General features: G+C 37.9%; 1 protein-coding gene across 4 annotated transcripts in view; it reads left to right on the top strand.

Moving 5' to 3' along the window:
- Nucleotides 1-4,734: 4,734 nt before the first annotated feature.
- parp6a (poly (ADP-ribose) polymerase family, member 6a) overlaps nucleotides 4,735-20,526 on the top strand; it is a 38,645-nt gene continuing 22,853 nt past the window's right edge. Inside the window, exons 1-8 of one of the 4 annotated variants that reach the window (XM_047363598.1) lie at nucleotides 4,735-5,059; nucleotides 9,108-9,268; nucleotides 9,723-9,800; nucleotides 13,507-13,601; nucleotides 13,812-13,872; nucleotides 14,068-14,158; nucleotides 14,335-14,401; nucleotides 17,781-17,930. In XM_047363598.1, coding sequence (XP_047219554.1) covers nucleotides 9,266-9,268; nucleotides 9,723-9,800; nucleotides 13,507-13,601; nucleotides 13,812-13,872; nucleotides 14,068-14,158; nucleotides 14,335-14,401; nucleotides 17,781-17,930 — 545 coding nt within the window. In that variant the 5' untranslated portion in view covers nucleotides 4,735-5,059; nucleotides 9,108-9,265. Of the gene's footprint in view, nucleotides 5,060-5,096; nucleotides 5,203-9,107; nucleotides 9,269-9,722; nucleotides 9,801-13,491; nucleotides 13,602-13,811; nucleotides 13,873-14,067; nucleotides 14,159-14,334; nucleotides 14,402-17,780; nucleotides 17,931-20,526 lie in introns of those variants that run through there. The other 3 variants (XM_047363597.1, XM_047363595.1, XM_047363596.1) reach the window with 3 other exon arrangements.

Raw genomic sequence — 20,526 nt, 5'->3', positions numbered from 1 at the left:
CACGGTGGCTCTGGATGTTTCTTCTCCAGACTCAGTCCACTGCTTCCGCAGGTCCCCCAAGGTCTGGAATCGGCCCTTCTCCACAATCTTCCTCAGGGTCCGGTCACCTCTTCTCGTTGTGCAGCGTTTTCTGCCACACTTTTTCCTTCCCACAGACTTCCCACTGAGGTGCCTTGATACTCTAGGAACAGCCTATTCGTTCAGAAATTTCTTTCTGTATCTTACCCTCTTGCTTGAGGGTGTCAATAGTGGCCTTCTGGACAGCAGTCAGGTCGGCAGTCTTACTCATGATTGGGGTTTTGAGTGATGAACCAGGCTGGGAGTTTTAAAGGCCTCAGGAATCTTTTGCAGGTGTTTAGAGTTAACTCGTTGATTCAGATGATTAGGTTCATAGCTCGTTTAGAGACCCTTTTAATGATATGCTAATTTTGTGAGATAGGAATTTTGGGTTTTCATGAGCTGTATGCCAAAATCATCCGTATTAAGACAATAAAAGACCTGAAATATTTCAGTTAGTGTGCAATGAATCTAAAATATATGAATGTTAAATTTTCATCATGACATTATGGAAAATAATGAACTTTATCACAATATGCTAATATTTTGAGAAGGACCAGTACAACACTGTAAACATAATCTTGTACCAAGTTCATTTAAAAGCAAAGTTGATGTTAAATTCACAAATAACATAATTTGCCAGGATGCATTCTTTTAAATTTCATTGCTGTTAAGTATTTAGTCATTGTTTATTAGTTTATTCCATGACACTACTTATTAACCCTTGTGTGGTGTTCATATTGTTTTTACTCAGCCAATGTTTCTGGGTCTGGTGGACCCGTTGCATTTTGTGATTTTTAATGCCTCTCAATTAAACACTTAATTAAAATCATGATATGAGTGGAAACAAATTTACAATTAATTTACATTAATTGTATCATTTTTCCTTCAGTAAATAATGAAAATGGGTCCCACAGACCCGAAACCACACAATGGTTAAAATTATATTTTTTTACCTTAACAGGATACTTAATAGTATCACATTATACCACTGTGTAAAAGAACATTTGTTAAATGCTTCAGCTAAAGTTCAAGTTTTAAAGCTATGTAAAAAGGTAACTTTATTAAGGGTCATCAGGACCAAAAGATATAATAATTATATGTCTAGGACAGAGATTATTGACTCTATTTTCAGGAATAGTTAATTATCTCACCTCTTTATCAGTTTTGCAAAATAAATAGATGGCATAATTAAAGTAAATCTTTGCTACATGTCAATCTTAACCATAGAAGTATCTCAAGCTACATAGCAAAGGTGCTCAGCAAAAGTTACAATTACCCTCAAATGAATAAAACAGTGAATCTATATATATTTTTTAAGTTTAGTAAAGGACCCATTATGTTCCTCACCATTTGTTTGGTGTAGTTCCTACCTGTTTGCAGATGTGCTGGTAGCACTGCTGCTCCCATTACCCATGTTGGTACCTGACTGGCTGCTGACAGCCTCTGTGTGTATCCACACCACTCCAGTGTTGAAGGCAGTGGACACACCTGTTCAGGTAAGGAAAAGAAATCAGCAGTCCACTCTGTGTGTCAACTGGTGAAGCTCCTGCCTGTCAATCAGCATTTAGTGTTGCTAACTCAAGTCCCACAGGGTACAGTAAGACACAGAGAATGTGCTCAGATAAATCTCTGATGAGCAGTTAGGATGCCTAATGCTTCTAAACATATAGTCCTAACGCAGCAACATCTACCAAGGGTAAATAAATAAAAATACTGAATTCACAAAGCCAGACAAAGATATTATTACAAGAAGAAACAGAAACACTTTATCAGCAATGCACACCCAAAGAAAATGTAGAATCCTCATTTATTCAAACAACACACATGCTTTTACACTGTGGAGGGAGTCCAAGTTATCTGGTGAAAAATCTGTCTTTGCTTGATCACATGCAAATTACACACTGAGAGGCCTGAGTCTAAATGTGAACTGAAAACCCTCGTTCAATGCAAACCACATCACATACACATCTTAAACAAAAGGGTAAATAAGTGTTACCATGAAGAAATAAAGTCAATTTTGTCATGAAAGTTTGGTATCTGTATTGACAGAGACTTATATCAAACTATGTCCTTAATGTTTAGGTACCACTCTTGTTTTCCTAGTTATAAAAGTAGTCTTCAAATTGGTGTTTCCTTGTAACTATACAGTCAAACACACTGAGTGGACAGTTGGCCCAACACCTGTTCATTAATCTGTCTGTTCATAAATAGATACCTCAAGACAATGAGGGTAAACACTGATTAGCTCAGTAGCTCAGTGACCATCATTTCACACTGGCACACGGTGACACACTGTTTTATGGATATCATAAGACAGATGCAATTTTTCAGGTTTATATTTGGTATTTAGGGTATGAACATTTTTTCCTCAATCTGCTACTTTCTCTTACTACTATTCTCCAATTATGCATTATCTGGAAATATTGGTGACATTGACTTAATGCGCTCTCTCGGTTTCTTCTCTTCATAGAAGTTACATCTGACCTGGTATTCTGTTTACCTGTGATGCCTTCCTGGGGCGGGCCATCAGCTGAGCTACTACTCCCGAGAAATTCATGTTCTCTTTCTATAGATGATACATTTTGTTCTGTGTTTCAGTTTATCTCTCTCTCTACTAGACAGTAACTGAAAGCACTATTGTTGCGACTAACTTTGTAATGTACAAAGTGGCTTTTTTTTACTGCTTTTACTGATTTTACTGCTGACCCAGAGCTCACATGTTCAGCAGTATTTCTCCTAGATGAAGCCACCAAAGAAGCTACTGCTGCCTGCTACTCTTTCCTTTTTTCGCATAAACATGCTCTTGCATCAGCACTTCTATGTTTGTGTGTGTGCTCTGTCTTCTCAAAGCCACAGCCAGTCACTGCAAATGACAGCTCAAAATGAACCTGGTTCTGCTGGAGGTTTCTTCCTGATAAAGGGGAATTCTCCTCCTCACTGTTGCTACACTCATGCTCAATGTGGGATTGCTGCAAAGTTAACAGCACCATGCAATCTACTGGCCACCATCAGTACATGCTTGTTCAGGAGCAGGGATTGCTGCAAAGTCACAAACTCAATGCAGTCTGCTTGGCTTACTTTGATAGAAAAGTATTTTCCAAATCAAATAATAAACTGAACTTGACTGCATTGTTTTATATCTAGGATCATACTGAAAAAAAAAAAAAAACGGAATTAAATATACAGACAAATTTGTTGGCACACTTGCTAGATACCTTGGCTCTAACAAGTGTAACCACAGTCCTGTTAAAATTCCAGATTTTTATACAAAAAAGGAGGCCTTGATATATAATTTCAAAAATCTTACATATATATACTGCGAAATTTATCCTGTACAGTTCAACTGAAAAACCGACATATCTGTCGGATGGAAAAAAAGAATTCAAAAATGCAATATAAAAAATGCTGCAATAACCCAGTTGGATACATTTGTCCACCTTCTAATGAATACTTTGTAAAGCACCTTTTAATTTTATTTCAGCATATACATATTGAATTATGTATATTTGCCTACTGACCCTAACAAAAGTTCTCCAAATCTTTGGGGTTGTTAGGACATCTCCTGCCCCTCTCAAGGTGAACCCACAGATCTCTGTTCAATATAGTTCTGGTTTGTTGCTAGCTCATTCAAAAGCTTTAATTTTGCTATTGTGAAGTCATTCTCTGGATTTAAATGTATTCTTGGACTTACAGTGATGCTGAAATATAAAATATTATTTTAACTTTAGCTTTATAGCAGATATTTGAATGTTTTGAGGCAAAGCTAATGGGTGCTATTCACAATTTGGTCCACCTTGACAAAACCCCCAGTTCTAATTGAAAAAATGGTAATCCAAGAGCATGATGCTACCAGCACTATGTGGTACATAGAGGTGACACTCACTGTTGTTTTAGGCCAAACATACCCTTTGTAAACTTCAACTTTAGTTTTATCAGACCAAAACAAACTCTCCCACAAGGGTTTGAAAGAATTTAGCCAGGTAAATGAAAATGGTTGTTTAAACAGAATGTTGACTCAAAACATGTAATCACATTGGTATAGAAATGGGTCATCAGGCACATCTATTGCCATCCCAATCCTTAATTCTGTAGAAAATCTATAGAGTTAGCCCATAAAAAAAGAGCATAGGAAACAACTCTGGATGATCCAGACATTTTGAGCATAGAGGAATGGTCAAAAAACACATTTCAGTTTGCCCCAACCTTGTCAAATGTTATAGGAGACTAGGTATTGTGCTAATGGTGAAAAGGGGTTGTTAGTATTTAAAGCAGGGGTACCAAGAATTGTGGGACTAATGATAAAAAAAGATTTATCCTCTAAATAAATGAACGCAAACTAAAGCATATAATTTTGTACGTCTTCATTGTGAGATTATGACACTGGAATAAAAGATACATTCATCTGAAGGCTTTTTACTCATATTTATGACTGCCAACAAATGTGTCCAGCATTGTAAATATCAACTAAAATATGCATTCAGAGCACCATAATACATTAATAGATACTGACTCATGCAAGTGTACACATTACTCACACATACTCACACACCACAAAAACACAACGTCAGAATTATACAGATTAGACACATTGTTCTCTCCAATATCTCAGCAGCAGTGCAGTCAGCTGCGAGTCACATGACTGGATTGCCTGGACTCACTGAGCATGCCCAGAACCTCAGTGTTGTCAGGCAAAATATAAGAGAGCAGTAGGAGAAGAGATCTGCAATAGATAAACACACAGACCCACACGCACGCACCAGCTGGCGCGCTTGCAGGCGCGCACAACACGCATCTAGAAACAGACAGTCCAGAACTGCGAGTGCTCCGCTCTTGTTTCTCCGCTGCTCTATTAATTGTGCTTTTGTCATCTGTCATTTCAGTGGAAAACAACCACTGACATAGGGAGAGACAGAGAGAGAGAGAGGCAGAGGCAGGTGTGCCCTTTAATAGAAAAGAAGCTGAGGCAAGGACAGCTTTCAAGTCTCCATCCTCTGTGGAGGTAAGTGTGGATGGATGTGGTGGGGGTCCGGAGCGATGGAGGGGGAGGCACTGGGGTTGGGATCCGCCTGAGCGCAAATGTGTTTGGGCTAACCTACCACCGAAGTAGAAGGAGAAATGGGGGAACGATGGCGGTGAATATATGTGTGTGTATTTATTGTGTATATGCGCACTGTCAGAGGGTGGGTGGGCTCATTTTGTCGGTGACTCTATTGGTATGTGAGACGACAGAGGCCAAGGAAATGACAAGGAGTGCGGGGGTGAGCGGGATTGAGATGTAAATGCGAGGAGTAGGCTTGAGGACATGGAAAACGGATAGGAGCTGAAGATGGAGACGAGCAGGGTTCTGCAGGGCTAGCCTGCACTCTACCAAAACGAGCATTTAAGCACTTTTATTTGGTCAGTGGAATATAAAGAAATTGGAGAATTTACATTTTTTTTTACTGTTATTGGCCTCAATATAACATAACTGGTTTTCTGCCTTCTGATATGTTAAAATTATCATCTGCAGCGCAAATCTATGTTGCTGTATAGTCTTTGTTCACACACTTTTTGTTTCTGCAATTTCTTTGTTCTGCTGTTTTAATGTGCCTTAGATATAATGAATTGAAATGTGCATTTTGGTGCTCAGGGACAGATTTGGGAGGATGTGGGCCCCTGGGATAGAGTCAGTTTTGGTGCCCTGCCCACAGAAGAATATTTTATAAATGCAACATCCACATCAGGTACACATCAGCTTCAAGTCTTATGGGCCTTGTCCACACAGAATGCTTTTCTGAAATTATAAAATGCTTTGTATTTGCCATTTGTATAAAATTCATTTAAACACACAGGTCCTTCTCAAAATATTAGCATATTGTGATAAAGTTCATTATTTTCCATAATGTCATGATGAAAATTTAACATTCATATATTTTAGATTCATTGCACACTAACTGAAATATTTCAGGTCTTTTATTGTCTTAATACGGATTATTTTGGCATACAGCTCATGAAAACCCAAAATTCCTATCTCACAAAATTAGCATATCATTAAAAGGGTCTCTAAACGAGCTATGAACCTAATCATCTGAATCAACGAGTTAACTCTAAACACCAGCAAAAGATTCCTGAGGCCTTTAAAACTCCCAGCCTGGTTCATCACTCAAAACCCCAATCATGAGTAAGACTGCCGACCTGACTGCTGTCCAGAAGGCCACTATTGACACCCTCAAGCAAGAGGGTAAGACACAGAAAGAAATTTCTGAACGAATAGGCTGTTCCCAGAGTGCTGTATCAAGGCACCTCAGTGGGAAGTCTGTGGGAAGGAAAAAGTGTGGCAGAAAACGCTGCACAACGAGAAGAGGTGACCGGACCCTGAGGAAGATTGTGGAGAAGGGCCGATTCCAGACCTTGGGGGACCTGCGGAAGCAGTGGACTGAGTCTGGAGTAGAAACATCCAGAGCCACCGTGCACAGGCGTGTGCAGGAAATGGGCTACAGGTGCCGCATTCCCCAGGTCAAGCCACTTTTGAACCAGAAACAGCGGCAGAAGCGCCTGACCTGGGCTACAGAGAAGCAGCACTGGACTGTTGCTCAGTGGTCCAAAGTACTTTTTTCGGATGAAAGCAAATTCTGCATGTCATTCGGAAATCAAGGTGCCAGAGTCTGGAGGAAGACTGGGGAGAAGGAAATGCCAAAATGCCAGAAGTCCAGTGTCAAGTACCCACAGTCAGTGATGGTCTGGGGTGCCGTGTCAGCTGCTGGTGTTGGTCCACTGTGTTTTATCAAGGGCAGGGTCAATGCAGCTAGCTATCAGGAGATTTTGGAGCACTTCATGCTTCCATCTACTGAAAAACTTTATGGAGATGAAGATTTCATTTTTCAGCACGACCTGGCACCTGCTCACAGTGCCAAAACCACTGGTAAATGGTTTACTGACCATGGTATCACTGTGCTCAATTGGCCTGCCAACTCTCCTGACCTGAACCCCATAGAGAATCTGTGGGATATTGTGAAGAGAACGTTGAGAGACTCAAGACCCAACACTCTGGATGAGCTAAAGGCCGCTATCGAAGCATCCTGGGCCTCCATAAGACCTCAGCAGTGCCACGGGGTGATTGCCTCCATGCCACGCCGCATTGAAGCAGTCATTTCTGCAAAAGGATTCCCGACCAAGTATTGAGTGCATAACTGTACATGATTATTTGAAGGTTGGCATTTTTTGTATTAAAAACACTTTTCTTTTATTGGTCGGATGAAATATGCTAATTTTGTGAGATAGGAATTTTGGGTTTTCATGAGCTGTATGCCAAAATCATCTGTATTAAGACAATAAAAGACCTGAAATATTTCAGTTAGTGTGCAATGAATCTAAAATATATGAATGTTAAATTTTCATCATTACATTATGGAAAATAATGAACTTTATCACAATATGCTAATATTTTGAGAAGGACCTGTAAACATGGCATCTTTCAGCTTTGGGGATGTGCTTAAACCTTTGCCCCTGGCTGTTTCATACCCATCTTTTAGGAGTACTAATTGAAGCAGTCTGCTTCGGGTGGTTTTTTATTGACTATGCATCAGTGCACACCTGCCAGGGGGCCATTTGCTAACTGCTTTTACAAACAACAAAGTCATTTTCTATATTCTACTAATAGTCAATTGTGAATTGTCTCTATATTTTATGAAAATACTTCAACTACAATGAAAAATATACTGACATGGCAAGGTTTAAGTACAGGGATACAACATAGTTTCTTTTAGGATACCAAATTTAAGTAGAAAAGGACAAAACATCAACGTGTTGATAAGCAAATTAACCTGGAGCCACTAGAATTTTGTTATTTCTGACATGATTGATGTTTAAGGTTTGATCAGAGTTGGAGCTATGGCCTCATCCATTTTCAAATAGTTTAAATAGTTTGGTGTCTCTACAGAAATCCACCCACCCAATATGCACGTAGATTTTTTTTTAACCCTGCAAAATACTGTGTTTGCAAAATATATATCCCCAAAACCTTAGGATCCCAGGCTATTGCCCTTACTAATGCCCTGCCTGGGTGATGCTACACTGTCATTTGCAGCATTAATGCTAGTCTTTGTTTGCTTGTTTTACATAAATAACAGATTTCCCTTCCATATGAATAATAGGAATGGGAAATATCAACTTAAAATATCACAATATTGATAAAAGCGATGATAAAAAATATTTTAAATATTTTACATCACAATAATTTTGGCTGTAATCCATCACTGCATATAGTCTGGGAACCACACAAATAACTGCTCCTATAAAAATAGAAACCTAAACCCTAATATTTGGTCATTCTCCTCGCTGCTAAACAGTACATTAATTAATTCCATTCAGTCATATTTTGAAGTGTTTCTAAATGCAGCCTTTTATTTATGATCTTATGGAAAAAAATAGCTAAAAAGCAAGAAGAATAACATGCAGATCATAAATGACAGTTTATTGTTATTAACACATGATGAATAACTGTTAAATTGATTATTTTTCAAACAGTGCTGTAATTGCCCATCCCCAATGGTTTAGAGGCGATTCTTGTCTTGCTACATTTAAAAATATAGTAGAAATAGAAATAGTTTTTGAATATTCACTATTGAGTAGCAGTAGAAACAATGGGTTCCTCTTATATTATGGTTTTTCTTTCATTTATTTATCTCTCACTCTTATGGTAATATCAGTGTATGTGCTCTCTTCCTACTGCATTTCTGAAGAAAAACTATACCTACATGTTCTTTGGTATTAATAGACTAGGATCCCGAGAAAAAAAAAAAAAAACCTAAACAAAGAAGTGGAGACATCCAGGGTACTGAACATACAGGACATATCTCCCACACACTTTCTCTCAACAGTGATTAATGCCACTCTGAAAGGAGGCAGAGATGGCTGTTGCTAGGATACATGGTAAGGTGAAGTACAGGCAATTTAAACAAAAAAAAAAAAAAGGAGGAGGGCACCATTGAATGAGCATGGCATCACTAGCAGTAGCCTCTGGTTCATGTTTTCTTCCTTTGCTGATTATCTTTTCCAATTTCTCCAAGGCTGTGGCATTCAGAGGAGCGTGAAAAAGAACGGACAGTCAGACAAAGCTCTGCGTTTTTCTCAGTTCTTGCTCCTTTCACCTGGAGATAGGCTGCAATGGTTGGCAGTAATCAGAGGCCTAAACCTGTCTGAGAGAGCCCTATGAACAGTCGATCCAATGGTAAGACAGATGGGTTTCTATTGGTGTGTGTAATCAGTGAGTCTGATAAAGCCGTGTCACAAAGTCATCGTTTTGTTTACAATTTAGATATTTGTGAAGGAGATTTAATAATGATGCAGTGCTGCATGCAGAATAGCTGACATTTTGTTCTGGCACCCAGATTATTTTAGCTTTATTTTATAATGAAAGTGCAGGTCTGTTGAGCTGAAACTGTCATGCTTTGACAAGTCTTTTTTCATATTGTTAAAGTCACCCCTGTCGTTCTCAGTTAGGTATTCTTATGAGGGAAGATGTCAGAGGATGTTCTGAGTCTCCTCCAAGAGATTCTATATAAAACAGTGTTTTGAAGCCCTTTAACGGAAGTCTAAATTGGGAGATGAAAGGATGTTACAAAGAGGCTGTATTTTATTCCCTCTCTACTATAATGGTGTTTTCACAATGCGTGGGCCCACAGGACATCAAAGGCCAGTGTTGGACAGACGAGGAGTCAGATGGGGAGAACGAATCTGAACAGTTCCTTTACGGAATCCAGGTAGAGAAGGCTTGATTACTTCTCTGTTAAAGTAGTTTTGTTAAAATGTTACACATTATTTGATGTTCCTTCAATGTAGTGTGTTTAATACATATTTGTTTTCAAAGGGTATTGTAGTAAAAAATGAAATTACATAAATATTTTACAATTCTTCATAATTTCCTTAAGCCAGTTGGTTATCTTTACAATTAGGGTTGAGAGCACCCATGCAGTTTACTGAAACTTGCAAGCGAGAACAACTGAATACAAAGCATCAATTCAGAGCTCAACACCCATATTTATAACATAGTTGTTTAAAGGGTCTTGCTTCTTCATGCCACACAAAGGCATTTGTTACTGGAGCTTTGAGCTTTTACAAAGCGGGTCAAACTTTCCTCTAATGAAACTTGTTCTGCAAATGGAAGGTTCCACAAGTAAGACTGCTGCATGCACAGTGGGTGTAATTACTTTAGGTCACACAAGCAGAACAAGAATATTTTCTGCTACAATCAGTAGTTTACCAGGCTTTATAAAGGTCCTTCAAAGTTATTCTTTGGACTTTGGCTTTGTTATTAATTTTTTTATTCTGCAGTTGCACCTATTGCACATAGTGTATTTTTTCAAGACTGGGTCATTATGAGAGTCTCACAATATTACAACCTTAAGTAAAAATACCACACTGTCAAGATATTTATTGAACAAATTACACAAAAATGCATAGCTTGGCAGATTCTCCTCAAGAAAACAGCAGTTGCTCTAATTGCTGCTTAAATAATATTGATTGTAACAGTTATATAGTTATATATGTGTATGTACAATAATAGTTATGGATATTACAGGTTCTAATGTTGACTATAACATTCATTGTTATTTGATTTGGTATGCAGAAAAAGCAAAGATACAGAATAAAAACATACTAAATTTGCTGTATTTTTCAAGTGCTTAGTGTACAGAATATTGCGGTTTGGTTCTTTATTGAGTAACACAGTTTATACAAGATATTAGCTGGTTGGACTCAAATGGTGAGGTGGTGGGTCTGCAGACAGATCTCAAATCTCAATCTCAAAGGTCAAGTCTTTTTAAATATTTAGACTAAATATAAACGTGGTAAATAGCTGATTACTTTGTTTGAACAGCAGAGCAGATTGACCACTCATCTGGGCAAACATTTTCAAATTGTTTTGACTCAGGATGTTTATAGCCTTTGCATGTGAACATGAACAATTAAATGGCCCAATTTTAAACTACTTCAAACAGCTTAAGATCTGAAACTATCTATTCTCTCCAAAAATGAATGCATAATTTCCTGTTTGCAGCATATTTCACTGTGCAGACTACTACACAACCAAATTAATTTCCCATACCACCATAAAATTCCTCATCTTTATCTGATAAAGTTGATTGCTCTACTTCCACCTTAGATCTTAATCTGAGAGTTATCTCTTTTTACTGTTATCTTCCAAGTCTTTTGATTGAAATGTAAAACCATGAAGCTCAGTTCAGCAAAGTCAAAGTCCATGAAAGCATGGCAGCTAAGATAAGGATGGAGCTGTACTGCACACTCTCAGCTAAGAAGATGAGAGTATGACTTCAAGATACCAGACACAAGCATGAAATACGTTTTGACCATTAGTATACCAGAAAAAAATCAAGAACCAAATCTTCCAGTGGTAACTGGAAAAAAAAAAAAACTCTAACTAAATACTTTGAAAGTGCAAGAATATATATATTTTTAAATCTTCCTCTTGTAACAGAAATTTAAAAACCTATTTAAAGTAATGCATAAAGTTATTATACGTCTGTTCTGATATTCACTTTTTTATGTTAAATAAACAATCTGGATCTTGTTGGGTGTTTGAGTCTAGATTGTCTTGCAAAAATATTAATACCCCTTAAACTTTTTACCATTTTCTAACATTACAATCACAAACATCAATGTATTTTATTACAGTCTACATTATTGGGATTTTGTTTGAAAGATCAAGTGGAAGTAATGCAATATGGTAAACTGAAAATAAAATGAAATGTGGTTTTCAGCTTTTATACAAATATAACTGAAAAGTATGGTGTGCATTTGCCTTTAGCCCCCAGAGTGCAAGTTTTTTGAGACTGATTTGAGACTATGCTTGATTTGTAAGATAAATCAAGCTTAGTTAGATAACACCTGTGCAGACCAATGTACAAGTGTTACAGCAGCATCTCATATGAGATTCGGCCTGGGGTGCATTCTAACTTTAACAGATGAATGTGGTTTGATCCAAACCATTCCATTGTAGCTCTGTCTGTATGTTTACGGTGGTTAGCCTGTTGGAAGATCTCCTCCTCAGCCTTAATTCTTTAGCAGCCTCTAAAAAGCCTTCTTACAAGATTGTACTGCATAGGTCCATCCATTGACATGTTTTGTGGATGATGGGAATCCAAATACAAAAAGGAGATCAGCAAGGGCATGATGGAGTGAGGCTTCACTGATGTGTAAACCATAGATTTTACAAATTAGACACAAAGAAAATCAACATGGAACCAGAGCAAGACCAACAGTAGAAAATAGTAATGAAGCAATGAAACAAGAGAGCCTAAACACTGTGGATGTGTAATAAGTGACATAGACACCAGGCAAGTACTATCTACAGAAGAATGGCAACTTTACTAGGGAACAAGACTAAGGAGCTAATGAGAGCTGACTAAGGACAGAGCAGAAACATGGATTAACACTAAGAACTAAGCATCATTAAGAATACAGAACCAATTGGAACCAAAACATAGAACTCAGACAAAAGCAAAAACAAGGTTCATGGATCATACCATGCATCTTATCAACTATGAGTATTTTTTTTGTATTTTTTGAAGGAACACAAACCCACAGCGTGATGCTGCCATTTGTCTCTGTGGTGACAGTGTGTTTAAGGTGATGTCCAGTGTTTTGCGTGGAGGTAGTTTTGATCTCATGAGACCGGAGGTCCTTCTTCCTCATGCTTGCTGTGTCCCCTACATTGCTTGTGGCAAAACTGCAAACAGGACTTCTTGGCTTTCTTCTAGTCTTCCCTAAAAGCCTGATTTGTAATTATCTAATAAATAATTGTCATGTCAACAGATTCTCTCACATGAGCTGTGGATCTCTGCAGCTCTTCCAGAGCTACATTTGGCCTCTTGGCTGCTTTTCTGATTAATGTTCTCCTTGCACAGCTTGTCATTTCAGGTAGACAGCCATGTCTTGGTAGTTTTGCAGCTGTGCCATACTTTTTCCATTTTCAGATAATGGATTGAGACGTACTTTGTAAGATATCCAAAGCTTGAAATATTGTTATATAACCTACCCCTGCTTGGTCTTTATAATGCTGCCTGTTCACTAATGTTCTCTAACAAACCTCTGAGGCCTTCACAAAACAGCAGCATTTATACTGAAATCAAATTATGCAGGGAACTGGTTGCACTGAATCTCTTTTAGGGGTGTCAGATGAAAGGGTCTGAATAGGTATACACACCATACTTTTAAGATTTTTAGGTGTAGGAAATTTGAAAACTAGCATTTTGCAGCCACTTTACAAGTATGCACTTTTAGTTGGCCTAAAATGTTGGATAAAATGTGAAAAAGTTGAAGGGGTAGGAATACTTTGGCAGTGCAAAGTATGTGCTGGTGCTGTGGTATATGTAGGTGTGTGTGAAAATAATTGGGAACCACTGAGAATTCATTCACTGCTATAACTGTGACCAGTGCTGCTTGTTGCAGGGGAGCTGTGCTGCTGACCTGTACCGCCACCCTCAACTAGATGCAGACATTGAGGCTGTCAAAGACATCTACACTGACAGTGCCATCTCAGTCAGGTATAGCACGGATGCACAGAATCATGTTTTTCTGAAAATCTTTAGGTGTCACACAAGTTGTTGTGAGGTAAAATTTGCCTCTTATTTTTTTAAGCTAAATAAAATTGGAGAAAATAACCTTAATTCATCACTCAGTGAGAGTAATCAGTAGAAATGGGTTCACATTAATAATGACAGATTAACTGAATCTGTTTCTGCATCTCTGTGCAGGGAGTATGGAACCATTGATGATGTGGACATCGATCTTCATATTAACATCGGCTTCTTAGATGTGAGTCAGCTTTCTCTTCTCACTGCAAACATCTCTTCTGACTTTTCCCAGTACTGTTCTAACGTTGACATTTTGCAAAGTAACACATCATTTATAATGCATCGGGTGCTCATAAGATATTAATGCAATGAGAAATGGCCCTAATTAGGCTGCTAACCATGTATATTTGTGTGTATGTGTGTGTGTCTGATTCAGGAGGAGGTTGCAACAGCCTGGAAAGTTATCAGAACAGAGCCCATTATTCTGAGACTGCGCTTTTCTCTTTCTCAGTATCTCGATGGACCCGGTGAGTAAAGATGCGAGTGTGGATGTTGGTTTTCTAGCAGGGACTTTAGGTATTTATGCCCCTCACTGAGTGTGGGAGGTGAGTACAATATGTGTCATACGCGTGGGAGATTGGAAAAGAACTTCAGTGTTTTTCTGTCGAGTCTGTAATGATGTTAGTCATCTTTATTTATTCAGAGCCGTCAGTAGAAGTGTTTCAGCCTTCAAATAAAGAAGGCTTCAGTCTGGGCCTGCAACTCAAAAAGTAAGTGAGGAGATCATTTATTAAATTTAGCACAAGACCTTGTGAAAGTATTCATACCCCTTGAACCTTTCGCATTTTGTCTCATTACAACCACAAACTTCAATGCATTTCACTTGAATTTTATGTGATAGACCAAATATAAGCGGAGCATAATTGTGAAGTTGAAGAAAAGAATGATACATGGGATTTTTACAAGTAAAAATCTGAAAAGAGTGGCATGAATTTGTATTCAGTTTTTAGAACCAATTTTTACCTCAATAACTGCTGCAATTTTCTTGGGGTATGTCTGTACCAGGCTTGACAATGTAGAGACTGACATTTTTGCCCATTCATCTTTGCAAAGACTCAGAGCTACAGCCATTTGGTTGCCCTAGGCGAGATCATGGTTTCGCCCACAGGGGTTAAATTATGTGCATAAACTATTCCAAGTTTAAGATATTCTGTAGAAAACTTTAGTTAATATTGATGGTAGCAGTGTGCAAACTGGGTAAACTGTATTGGTCATAAACATTTTTTTACTGTACAACTTTAACCATAATGATAGAAGTGTGTAAAATAGCCAATCAGTCAGTCATTTTCTACCAGTTATTCCATAGTGGGTCACGGGGAAGCTGGTGCCTATCTCCAGCAGTCTACCGGCGAGAGGCAGGGTACACCCTGGACCGGTCGCCAGTCCATCGCAGGGCAACACACAACCAACCATGCACATTCATACACCTAAGGGTATGTGGAGTATGAATGAGTGCTACCAACTGCGCACCGTGCACCCCTGTGCAAAATTGTGTTTATGTAAATATTTAAATCTGTGTAGAAGCTAAAATTCGCATTATTTTCTGTCACTATGAAGGTTTGGAACAATTTAAAGCTTTAGATATTATTAGATTAAGGCAAAAATAAAACTAGACATTTAGAGCTTCCATGTGTTGACAAATGTGACAAATATGTATCAATGCATCTACCCACGAAAGATGTTGATTAGTTTTACCTGTTTTTGAGCAGTATAAGCACAACATGTAGCTGCACCAGACTACTTAATGCATTCAATACAACAAATTATTTACTTGTGATTGTGGATTTATAAAACACAAGAAGTTGCACTATATTCATATGATCACATGGCAGCTGCTGTATCTACAGTAACATTATTGTAGAAATTTGCTTTATTTTAACTTAACTAGCCAAAGAAAATCAGATCCTTTCACCATGTACTACATTCAAAAACCATACAAAAGCGAAGGTATTACTACCAAACAACATTTAGAGCAGATCTGTTGCTCACCAGCAATAAAAAAACTGGTCCAATTATTTAATCTGCCAACTATTTTCATTTAAATATTTAAATGTGGACAAAAGATAATGCTCCTTACTGTTTCTCTCAATGCTCTGTTTTGGTTATCACACAAAGAAAGTGATAAATTCAGGAAATTCATTATTTTGTAAAAAATATTTTTGAGATGATAGATAAGATAGATGCTGAAAAGCTTCATCTTGAGTGTTTTAACCTCTTCAGTCATGTAAACAGGTATACAGTGTTTCATTCTTTTTCCAGTGGCAGACATATTTTTAACTAAAAGGAGTAAATGACAGATATTAACATAGAGAGAAAAACTAAACAGGGACTCACATTCTTAACAAGTTAGGATGAATTAACAATTAAAATAGTACAACTTTTGGCTGTCATCAGGAGCATGCAAAAATAAAAATGGGCTTGCTATGGTAAAAAATACTTATATAAACTTTTTAGAAAACAATCATTAACTCATTTTTGACCTGGTATGACCTCTCCTTGACCTATTTAAAAAGAAAACACATCAACCATTCAGCTAGTAAACTCACATAAGGCTGTTCAAACATCAGTTCACAGTTGTTTCAGGTGAAAACCATGACAGAAACATTGAAACAGTTCTTTCAGAAGCTAAATCCTATGTTAATATCAGCTTGGCACAACAACAGAACCATGTAGTAAAGCTATTTAGCTAAACTGTGACCTAGGGAATATAATAGAAAAGTTAGCATTCACTGTGAGGCACTATCCAAAATATAATTAAGATACACTTAAGAGGAAACGTCAAAATAAACTCATTTATACATTTCATCTACTTACTTTGGCTTGGCTGACTGTGGCACATTGATTGGAAAGTTCATCTTTCCGCACATTTGATTGACATCGGTGGGAGTTCTATCAAATGAGGAAAAGCTACAGAGGCATAGGGAATGTGTTTGTTTATAGTTTCTGAATACTTTTAATACACAACATAATAACTCATTGCTATTATTAATTTAATTTTATTAATTTATTCTTTTTTTGAAAGTTCTGTGCGCCAACTGCTGGAGTTCTGCCCTCTGGTAGCTGGTGCCCTTGCCGAGTATGAAGAATATCTGTCAACAGCAGGTCACACCACATATTCACTAGGCCATTTTAACACACGAATGTGCTTTGATCTAAACTATTCCATCATAGTTCTAGCATTTTATTGAAGGTCGTTGGATTGCCTTTAATTTAGCTTCCTCCATCCCTGGCCAGGTTCCCTGTCATGACAAAAAAAAGCATCTTCACAGTATATTGCTACTACTATCATGTTTTACCATGAGGACCATGTAACTGGAGTTATGCCAGTGTTAGTTTTCCACCACTCGTTCCATTTTGCATGTAGACCAGAATCTGCAGCTAATTAGAGCACCTTTTTCCACATGTTGGCATGCAAACACTCTTGCAAACAGGGCTTTTTATGTCTTAATTACAGCAACAACTTTCTTCTTGTCAGTCTTCCATAAAGGCAAGATTCTTGGAAAACATGGCTAATTGATGAGTTGTCAACATATTTCCCACATAGAACATGGATCTCGACAGGTCCTGCAGGTCCTGGACCATGGCTAATCTTCTTACATTGTTTGTCATTTTAGGACAGCCACGTCTCAGTAGGTTTAGAGCTGGGGCATACAGACTCTATTACCCTATGATGGATTAAACATTATGGGAGATGTTCAAAAGTTGGGGTTTTGTTATATAACCAAACCCTGCTTTAAACCTCTGCACACTCTTATCCCTTAAATGTGTCATGTCTTAGTGTTAGTCTTTTTGATGCTGTTAGTTCTCTAATGTTCTTCATTAAACATCCAGGGCATTCAGAACACAGTTTCATATTGTATGCTGCTTTGTGTTGCTCTATTACATAAAATCCCAATAAAATACATGTACGTTTATGGTTGTAACATGACAAAATGCAACAATTTAAAGGAGAATGAATGCTTTGCAAGAAACTGAGAACATTGTCAAGAATGTCAATTTTTAATATGATTTTCCTTTATAGTATATATTACATTAGAATTATAATTCAGCACAGACCAGATTCACTCATAGTTTTTTGTAATGTGGCAGGATTTTGAGTACATTCACCTCACAGCAGTGGAAGCACCTCAGCAATGAGTTCCTCAAGGCCCAACAGGAAAAGAGGCATAGCTGGTTCAAAGCTGGAGGAACCATCAAGAAGTTCCGTGCTGGGCTCAGCATTTTCTCCCCAATTCCCAAGTAAGTGTTTTTTGCTCCATCTAAGTAGCTATTTTTCAATGGTGCAAGGAGCGCAAATCTTGGGCTGTGGACAATGTGAAACATGTATTGTTCTCTGATGAGTCCACCTTTACCGTTTTCCCAACATCCGGGAGAGTTACGGTGTGGAGAAGCCCCAAAGAAGCGTACCACCCAGACTGTTGCATGCCCAGAGTGAAGCACGGGGGTGGATCAGTGATGGTTTGGGCTGCCATATTATGGCATTCCCTTGGCCCAATACTTGTGCTAGATGGGCACGTCACTGCCAAGGACTACCGAAACATTCTTGAGGACCATGTGCATTCAATGGTTCAAACATTGTATCCTGAAGGTGGTGCCGTGTATCAGGATGACAATGCACCAATACACACAGCAAAACTGGTGAAAGATTGGTTTGATGAACATGAAAGTGAAGTTGAACATCTCCCATGGCCTGCACAGTCACCAGATCTAAATATTATTGAGTCACTTTGGGGTGTTTTGGAGGAGCGAGTCAGGAAACGTTTTCCTCCACCAGTATCATGTAGTGACCTGGCCACTACCCTGCAAGAAGAATGGCTTAAAATCCCTCTGACCACTGTGCAGGACTTGTATATGTCCTTCCCAAGACGAATTGATGCTGTATTGGCCGCAAAAGGAGGCCCTACACCATACTAATAAATTATTGTGGTCTAAAACCAGGTGTTTCAGTTTCATTGTCCAACCCCTGTATATATATATATATATATATATATATATATATATATATATATATATATAGGAGGGTGATGTCCAATTTAAAAAAAATCTAGTCTAACAAATGTAAACTGTCGACATAGTATCCTGAGCGCTGACTTGAATTCAAAACTTGACAAAAGATCCCCCGGGGATGGAAACACTCCTCTCAGCCTTTCTCTAGGTCTCAGATTATTTTGACAGGTATGAGTAAACAGGGATTGGATAGTGACCCACTTGATGGTAGCCAGCTTCACTAACTAGGCTGTCCTGACATCGTGATGACTTGACAGCAGTCAAGGGGCTATATGGATAATGTACTGAGAGTAATGGCAGAAGCGAACACTGGTCCTTGTACTCTAACAGTTAGTGGCTGGAGCTACTGTCCAAACCGATTTCAGTTGTCCGTCTTGTGTCTACTTTAATGAAGACTAGGAGACAAGAGCAGCAAAATGCACCCAGAAAATCACCCAGGTACAAGGAGTTAAACTGAAGTTATTTTTCTGCAAAGTCCAATAACAAGATACATAAGTTTTAAAGCTAAAACCTTTCTGCTCTCAATCTATAGGTACATCTTGGTAAACTATAATATAATCAGAAAGTGAATGTAATTCGATAATTCAATTTAAAAAGTAAAACTCATAATGTATAGATTTTAGATATTGTAACAGAGAATTTTGATGATTGTGACTTAAAGCAAATAAAAATCAGAATTTTAGTTTCTCTGAAAATTTACTATTAATATTAAAGTTATTATTAATAATCAATTTTATATTATAGTGATGCTAGTGCCAACTTGGTTATGGAGCAGACACTTCACAGTTTTCCAGCAGACAGTCACTGACACCCACCATAATGAGGGTAAGCTCATAAGGTCATTCCTACAGAAGCTAGCTGTTCACATAGTGCTGGTATAGAAAAAGCATGGACAAACATCAGGGATAACTGCACTTTTGAGAGGATTGTAAAGCAAAAACCTTGCAAGATTTTGGCAGAAAATTTATAAGTTGTTGACTGCAGCTACAATCAGTGCTTCAAATAGCTGCAACACATACAGTAGATTTATCCAGAACTGTGGCGTTCATTGTTTTGGGCCACTCCTGAACCAGATACATCAGTGATATCTTACCTGGGCTAAGGAGAAACAAGGACTAAATTGTTGATCAGTGGTACAAAGCAGCGGTTCCAAAAACGGTAGGTTGAGGGCGCAATAAACACCCCCTATAAATTTAGTGACCTGGCCCATTAGTCTGGCATTATTATATGCATGGTATTTTTATGTACAATTTGAAGAGATATAAGAACAAGCTTCTATGAGTTACAACATTCATTCATTTATGCTCATTAATATACTTAATTTTTTCGTACTATAATGTGCTCGCTTTTGAATGTTTCGCTCAAAATACCCAAGGTCCCTAATTTTTCCCTTCGTTCCCTGATTTACATTTGATGCCAGATTTTGTGTGGGTTTCTAAAACATTCAAACATAATAAACCAACTGGATTTAGTATATAGGTACTTGACAACAAAAACTTGCAACTATTACGCTGTTTAGAAAATCTCGATAAGGATCAAGATTTATTCTAGTAAGTTCTGCCTTAGCGACATACCTAAATGTAACACCTGAAATCCTTCCATCTGTCTTCCAGTTTTTATGTGCCACCACAGAATTATTAATGGCTCCCACTAACCACTATTTACAATTCTTTCAAGAGACACCTATGGTCTAGAGTACTTTTTAGATGAGTGTAAACTTTTTTAGAGGCTAGCATAGTCATCTACCAGAACATTTTGGAGCACTTTATATTTCCCTCTGCTGAGAAGCTCTATGGGGATGCAGATGTTATTTTCTAGAAGGACTTGG

Source organism: Girardinichthys multiradiatus, chromosome 4, assembly GCF_021462225.1.
Source record: "Girardinichthys multiradiatus isolate DD_20200921_A chromosome 4, DD_fGirMul_XY1, whole genome shotgun sequence".
Lineage (NCBI taxonomy): Eukaryota > Metazoa > Chordata > Actinopteri > Cyprinodontiformes > Goodeidae > Girardinichthys > Girardinichthys multiradiatus.
The sequence above is the reverse complement of the archived record's forward strand: the minus strand, read 5'-3'. Positions and strand labels throughout refer to the sequence as shown.